This window comes from Benincasa hispida, chromosome 2, assembly GCF_027475165.1.
Source record: "Benincasa hispida cultivar pf3 chromosome 2, pf3_genome.v1.1, whole genome shotgun sequence".
Lineage (NCBI taxonomy): Eukaryota > Viridiplantae > Streptophyta > Magnoliopsida > Cucurbitales > Cucurbitaceae > Benincasa > Benincasa hispida.
In genome coordinates, this window is record NC_143479.1 from 8481762 (window position 1) to 8490119 (window position 8358).

The following is an 8358-nucleotide window of genomic DNA, read 5'->3' on the forward strand; positions in this document are numbered from 1 at the left end:
CGCTCTCCGATTCTCATGCACACTCCCAGATTCGTAGAAGTCATCACAACAAAATACGAAGACAAACGCAGGACCACAAAAGCAAAAGAAGAAGAATGCATAAGAGAATGAGAAGACAAACGCAAAAAAACGCAGATCGAGAGAAGACGAAGACAGAAGCGAAAGTGAAGGCAAACGCAGATTGAGCGAGAAAAATGCAAAAACAAAGAAGGAAGAAGAAAAATGCCCTTGAGGTTAACTTGATACTTTCGCACAGTGATGACATAAACGAAATGCCAAATTTTATTAGTTTTCAAAATTGGGGTTAATTTTATTTGGCCCTAAAAATGGGCCCTCTATATAATTCTTCCTGAATTAGATACATATGATGTAAAAAATAAAAATTATAATGAAACGAAATAAGTAAATTGGTTTATTTGTTTATTTAACATATTATTCTATTATCTTCACATTTCACTGAACAACAGAAAGAAATGCAAGCATCAAGAACAGTTGAATTATACAAAACACCCTCACATGACTGCCTTTTATGCTGTAATGTTAATACATTCACATTCAGGACTATGAATTAGATTTATTGTGCAGAAAAGTATCAATCTTCAGTAAAATTGACAAAGGAAGAGTAAAATTAAGCAAACTTGGACTTTATGCTGTTGATAACACCATCGTCAACCTGGAAGGTCTTTGTCAAAATTTTGACAGGGATCGGAGGATTTGAAGCGAACAAAGTTCGAGACACGACCACAGCCCCTGGCAACTGACTATTGAAAGCTGTAAGCAGAATTGCTTTGCTATGCCCAACATTATACTGGAAATGAACAAGTCCTCTGGGAACAATGAACATCTGCCCTACAGTCAAAACCTTATAATAGTACACATTTCTTGTTGACACAAAACCAACAAGAACCTTCCCTTTAATAACGACGATGCTTTCGGAGGCACGAGGATGTGAGTGAGGAGCATTTATTCCTCCCTTAGCAAGGTCGACACGGTTCATGGATAGCCCAAGTGTATTGAGTCCTGGAAATGCAAGAACATTTCCTTGTGTGACCCCAAAACCAAAAGGATTATCTGTGTTGCCCTCTTTGCTCAATCCATCAAAGAAGAAATCATCTGCAGTAACTTCTGAAACTGGCTTGCAAGGGAAGCCATTAAGGGAAATAGTAGCATTTAAATCAGCAACACAGAAGTCCTGCAACGGATCGAGGTCGGCTGACAAGGAAGGATAAGGAAGAAGCAACAATATAATGAAGCAAGAAAGCATGTTTAAAGGTGAGTTTCTCAAAGCAATCATGGTGGCCAAGCAGTTTAGTCTCAGAAAGATTATTAAGCCCAAGCTTGCTGATTGAGGTAGTTAAGAGCGTTGAGTCCTCTTAAATACTTTTCATGGATCAGTTGTCTTCATCAATTCTCTTTTCTCAAGCAACATATCAATGGATAAATTATTATGATAAGAATATACTAATCTGTTGAGGAGCCTTCCTATGCTGACCTTACAAATAATAAAAGCTTAAAACTAAGATTACACAGTCTTAATCCAGAAAAATGGTGAAGGTTAGTTGGGTTTGGACAAGGATAAAGCGACATAAAGTCAAGCCTTTTCATATATTTTTTTTGGAGAAAGAAACTAAATCTTAAAGAAGTGGGTGGGGGGGGATTGATTCAGTCTCATACTCGAGAACCTTGAAGCATTGACTTGGTTAGATCCCAACTTTTTTACTTCTCCTTGTCCAATTTTCTCTCAAAAAAGAAACCAATTTTCTTCCATTTCCCTTTTTCTATTCCTATAGCCCAACCATTCTTACTGAAATGACAAGGTCATTAGCTAACATTAGAGATTACATAGAAAGAGTTTTTTCTCCTTTTTATTGATAAAAAATGAAAAGAGAGTTACAAAGAGAGTTGATTTTGTTAAGCAACGTCATAGGAAGAGTCACCCAGAGGCCAGGTCAAGCTTTAAATTGGTAGTTGACAATTTCTGAACTTGCTGACATAATTACAAGTAGCCAATTGGATCACCAATTGGAAAAAATCAATCTTGTCATATGGGGTAAAAGCTTAAACTTATAAACACACACTCAAAGGACATTGTAAATTTGGAATTAACTTACCCAGTCAATTTTGTGGCAATAATATTGATTTTAGCAACACAAAAATTTAACCGTCATCCTTTCTACGCACCACAAAACATTATAGAATTACAAGTCAATTTTGTGAATAATTAAGACGTAAAGAAATAGGTTTTTTGATAGACCCCAGTGCTGAAGGTCTATAGCCAGAAGAATTGGAAAGGATAAGATTCGTTATGTAGCGGACCCATGGGAATCTTGTTCGTTAAGAGGGGCATGAGTCTATTATATTTGTTTTGTTCACTCTCTTTTTATACCATATATCTGTGTGGGGAGGGATATCTTTTGACAATCATCTTGTATTGGGTCTTTTAGAGAATTGTGGAGAGATTGGGAGGCTTTTGAAATCCTTCCTCGTTGATAAATAAAGTTGAAGCCTAGGTTTATCAACTTTGGTATCAAAGCGGTTGATCTTGGAATAGTGGGGAAAATGGAAACTAGAGTGATTGAATTGGAGGAGAAGATGACTAGCTTGTTGTAGGAGTGTTCAAAACACCCGATAACCCAATTAACCCAGACTACCCAACCCTTGAAAATTTTCAAAAATATTAAATCCAGGTCGGGTCTTGGGTTACTCCATTTCAAGGTTGGGTCGATATATATATATATATATTAAAAAAAACAAAACAAAACAGAAATTGAATTGAAGTCCGAACTCGAAGAAACGAAACCCTCGGTCCCTCGCCAATCAGTTGCCTCACCCTCACAGTCGCCGTTCCCCTGGCGGCTTCCAATCAAAACAATCGAATCTTCGCTCACCCTCGCCTCTTGGGTCGCCCTCGCCGCTTCCGTCGAAACGAAACCCCTCCGCCTTAGCCGAACGAAAACCCTCCGCTTCCGATCCGGTCTCCGCCTCGTCAAATCCGACCCACGCCTCACGCTTCCGACCCGGTCTCCCTCAGTCCCTCGCTTCCAGTTCCGGTACTAACTCACGCTTTCACTTTCAATGTCGTGAATGTAGAAAATTTTGCAAATGTTCAAATAGATCTTTATAAGACAGTTAATACCACATTCGCGTCAATGTCGTGAATGTAGAAAATTTCGCCTACTGCTCCAAGCTTTACTACTCACATATTGGTATTTTCTTCAATAAAGCAATGATGCTTATCATTTCCCCCGAAGCTATCCAACAACCATTTGATTAGTTGAGTGCAAATATTTCAACGAGATAAAGCCAAGGCCATTTTTTGTGACAGTTTTGTTTTTAGGTTTTGGTTTCTTAAAAATTACACTTATAAAAACTATGCATAACTATTTTTTTTTTTTTCACTTGTATATAAACACTCTAGTAATCTTGATCAAATTCTTTCTAGTTTTTAAATTCGACCACGATTTCAAAAAAAAAAAAAAATTGAAAGTAGACTAGGAAACAAATAAAAAAAGGGGCAAATATCAATCTATACCCCTTAACTTTGGGAGTTCCAAGTTTTTTTTTGTGCCATTCAATTGTGCCATTCAAATTCAATTGTAAATTATTAGAGCTTTCATTTGAATTGTAAATCGCTATTCCATTCAAACGTAGATTTATTAATAAATAAATTTTTATTCAATCTCGCAGTGTCTTGAGAACAGTTAAATTCTTCAAAGTCGTCACAACGGACACAGAATCAGAGAATCACCATTTTCAAACTTCCCCATGAATAAAATAATTTAATTTTTATTATGTACATGTACTGTTTATGTGTGATTGATTGATGATTGATCTTTATACATGAGTTGTTATGAGTTAATTGAGAAGCTAGTGTTTGTTTTTTTTTTAATTATATAGGTAGGTATAATTAGTTGTTTACTAGTTTCATTTATTTTATAGATGGACAGCAGTAGTGGTAATGCAATTTTCTAAATTGTTTATTGTACATATCTAATATATATTATGCTCAAATAATTAATATATTTAATTTTGCATGATTTGTTTTGTAGAGAGTCCATCATCTTCGGTCCTTTTGAAATAAGGAATTGGATTTGAAGCATAATGATGATTTTAATGGTAAGTTTTACTATCATAAGATCAAATATTATTATTACCTAAGTGAAAAGACCAAAGATGAAGAACTCTTTCAAGCCATTCGTCATGCCTCATGGTGCATTGGTGCTCTTGAATGTTATTATTGAACTTGGAATTTTATGCAATAGGCCACTAGTCATTATTAAACTTGGACTTTTTGTTTCTATTTTGAATGGAGACTTGAATATTTTGAGTAGAGATTTTGAACTTGAACATTTGAATTGAATTATTTGAGGAAGTTTCTTTTGAAGTTATGGTAGTTGTATTTGAATGTAAATGTTAAAATTTCAAATTTATGGTAGTTTCTTATTATTAAATTTTTATTAATTGGTAATATATTTAGAATTAGTTCACTTTTGTAATATGGAGGTTTATTGACCTACAAAAATCAAATTATTCAATAGAACGGGAAGTAACCGAAAAAAAACATTCAAAAAAATAAAATAAAAAAAAAAGAACCGGTGACCCAACACGACCCAATCCAGAAATTTTGGATTGGGTTGGGTTTACCCTTAAAAATGAACCGATAGGGTTCATTATTAGCCAATCCAATTTTTTGGGTTGGTCCACAAAATTCTTCCAACCCGGACCATGTACACCCCTAGCTTGTTGGCCAAAGTAGCAGAGGTTGAAGGGTTGGTGGAAGCTCCATTCATCAAAGCTTCTGGCCACCATAGGGTGTTGGAGAAGAAGCTGGAGACCGGGTTTGCAGAAGCTGAAGCAAGAAGCAAATGCGGAATAGAGGTCGGAAACGAACTTTTCTTTAATGAGGGAGGACATGAAGAAATGGATGCAAGCATTATAGGAGTGTTGGGAGAGGATCGGTGAAAGAAGTGTCATCATCGAAAAAAACACTTACGGATAAAGGGAAGAAACCCATGAACGAAAACACAACTCGGGAAGGGAAAGGGGATCATAACCCAAACTCCACAAGTGACGGGGAGGCCAGTGCTCTGGCGATTGGCGCTCCCTTCAATCCAAACAATCGAGAAGTCTCTCTATTTGATATGCGGCTACGATAATTAGAGGTTCCCGTTTTCAAAGGGGAAGAGGAAGAAAACGTTGATGGATGGCTACATCGTGTGGAAAGATACTTCGTGGTGAATCGGTTGATGGAGAGGGACAAGTTAGATGTCGTTATCCTTTGTCTGGAAGGAGAAGCTCTGGATTGGTATCGTTGGAAGGAGGATAGGGAACTCGTCGAAAGCTGAAGTGTGTTTCACAACTTACTGTGGAAGCGATTCCGGCCGTCGGATCATGGTGAGAAACATGCTCGATAAATGAAACTGCGACAAGAGATGATCATACGGGCATATCGACAGCAATTCGAGCGATACTCAACGGGCCTAAAGGATCTGAGTAACAAAGCCCTAAAAAGCAAATCCGTATGTGGGCTTAAAGAAGATATCCAAAGTGAAATGAGGAAATTAAAACTCTAGGGCCTAGAGGCTAAAATGATGATGGCCCAATTAATTGAAGATGACCAGCAATATCAGCTCAAACAATTTCAGAATGTTGGGTCGAATCCAAGCCCAAACAAAAGCGGGGCGGGGGCAGGCGGGTCTTCTAACCCAACCGGGTCGACTACAAATGAGTGTTCTTCAACTGCTCAGACGATCACAATTAACCCTAGTCGTAGTGCTACTACTTCGTCCACGACGATTAACACCGCCGCACGAATTCGGAGGAAGAAATGTGATGTCCCAACCATCTAAATGATTATCAGATACAAAGTTGCGATTGAAGAAAGAAAGGGGGTTATGCTTCAAATGCAATGAGAAATTTAACCCTGGACATTGCTGTAAAAAGAAGGAGCTCAACGTCATCGTGATGCAAGAAGGGGAAGAGTTTGGGGATGAGCTGGAATCCAAGCTCAATGAACTAGAGGAACATGCGATGGAGCCGAAGGACACTGATGTAGCAAACCTATATTTGAACTCCTTGGCGGGCCTAAATTCCCAAAAAAACGTTGAAGATAAAAGGGAAGTTACGAGGTAGGGAGGTCGTCGTTCTAATTGATGGAGGCGCCACCCACAATTTCATCTCAGAGGAGATTGTGTCCTCACTAAAAATCCCTATAGATCCATTTGAAAGTCATGGAGTAATGTTGGGAACAGGTGGGGTCGTACGGACAATTGGAGTCTGTAAGGGAGTAGTTATTACAACCTCTAATCTATCTATTACTCGTGAATTATTTCCTTTACCTCATGGAAATGCTGATATCATTTTGGAGGTATCATGGCTGGAGACATTAGGCAAAGTCCAATTTGAATATCGACGGTCCGAGATGGATTTCTAGATTGGTGAGTGGATAGTGCACTTACAAGGAGATCGAAGCTTGATGAAATCACAAGTGTCCCTTAAATCTATGATGAAAATGCTAGGAGAAGAGGATCATGCCATGCTCCTCGAGTTGGGTATTATGGAACAGGGTGATTTGGAACCAGATGGTTCTACGATTGATCTATCCAACTTGCCATCATCGGTAAGATTTGTGTTAGGTAATCTTTTAAAAGTGTTTGAAATTTCTTTTGCTTTGCCTCCTAGGAGACTCCGTGATCACGCGATCAAGTTGGAACCCAATGTCGGGCCGATAAATGTGCGCCCGTACCGATATCCGGTGTCAAAAAGATGAAGTCGAAAGACTAGCACAAGAGATGTTGGTGGCCTGCATTATACAGCCAAGCCGGAGTGCTTTCTCGAGTCCGGTCCTCTTGGTAAAAAAAAAAAAGGGATGGCAGTTGCCGTTTTTTTGGTAGATTACTAAGTATTGAACAATGTGACCATACCAGATAAGTATCCTATTCCTTTAATAGATGAATTATTGGATGAGCTGTGTGGAGCAACGATCTTTTCTAAAATTGATTTAAAATCAGGGTATCACCATATTCGTGTTCGGGTGATGGATATGCACAAGACTGCATTTCGTACACATGAGGGTCATTACAAATTTTTTGTCATGCCATTTGGATTAAAGAATGAACCCGACATTTCAGTCTATGGTCAATGATATACTCAGGCCTCATCTGTACAAATTTGTCCTTGTATTTTTTGATGATATATTGATCTATAGTCAATCATTGGAAGAGCATTTAGGCCACATGTCCATCATACCAAATGTGCTTCGACACCAGATGTGCTTCGAACAAATTAGTTCTCTGCCAACTTTAAAAAATGCCAATTTGATGTGGAGAGTATTGAATATTTGGGCCACATTATTTTCGCAGCCGGGGTATCAGCGGATCCATCCAAATTAAAGGCTATAGAGTCTTGGCCAATTCCGCATATCGTTAAGGAGCTTCGAGGATTTTTGGGCCTAACCGGATACTATAGAAGATTTATAGCTAATTATGGATCTAGCTTTGCACTCACTTAACTACTCAAGAAAGGGCAGTTCTTATGGAACCCGGAGGCTGGGGATGCTTTCATTAGGTTAAAGTCAGCCATGTTATCAAGTCCGGTGTTGGTTTTCCCGGACTTCTCCCAACCATCTGTGGTCGAAACCGATGCTTCAAGAGTCAGAGTGGGTGTTGTGTTAATGTAACAACAAAGGCTCTTAGCATATTTCAGCCAAGCTTTGCCACTGACACATCGTTTTAAGGCTGTCTATGACCAGGAATTGATAGTGTCATCGTCTTAGCTGTCCAAAAGTGGCGCCCGTATTTATTGGGACGACGCTTTGTTGTTCTTACAAACCAAAAAAGTTTGAAGTTTCTCTTATAACAGCGATTGATTTCCGAAGAATACCAACATTGGATCGCCAAGTTAATGGGTTACAATTTTGCCATTGAGTATAAGCGGGGTTTAGAGAATTTGGCATTTGATTCCTTGTCACGGTTACCACCAGCATTAGAATTGGGTGCTTTAAGTATTGTGGGGGACCTAAACACAGCCATTTTTATGGAGCAAATTAAGAACAATGAAAGTTTGAATAATATCCGTCAGAGTTTGTTAGCTGGCTTACTTGCTCCGCCCGGTTATTCTCTTCAAGGGGATGTGCTTTGTTATCAGGGGAGGTTAGTTCTTCCAGATGATTCACCAACAATTCCCTTTCTGTTAGTGGAGTTTCATAACAGCCTCATCGAGGGACACCATGGAGCTTTAAAGACATATCAATGGCTGGCTCGTGAAGTATATTGGAAAGGCATGAAGGCTCGTGTTCGGACCTATGAAGAGGAATGTTCTACATGTTAGCAAGCTAAATATTTAACTTTGTCACCAGTC

At 38.6% G+C, this 8358-nt stretch overlaps 1 protein-coding gene across 1 annotated transcript; it reads right to left on the reverse strand.

Moving 5' to 3' along the window:
- Nucleotides 1–399: 399 nt before the first annotated feature.
- Nucleotides 400–1571, reverse strand: LOC120071239 (germin-like protein subfamily T member 2). Its single transcript, XM_090310893.1, has one exon. It carries the CDS (start codon nt 1292–1294, stop codon nt 629–631), a length of 666 nt encoding a protein of 221 aa, XP_090167019.1. The 5' UTR covers nt 1295–1571; the 3' UTR covers nt 400–628.
- Nucleotides 1572–8358: the final 6787 nt, after the last annotated feature.

What these genes read in the sequence shown, in the direction of transcription:
- LOC120071239 (XM_090310893.1), bottom strand. Translation starts at nt 1,294, where the DNA reads ATGATTGCTTTGAGAAACTCACCTTTAAACATGCTTTCTTGCTTCATT.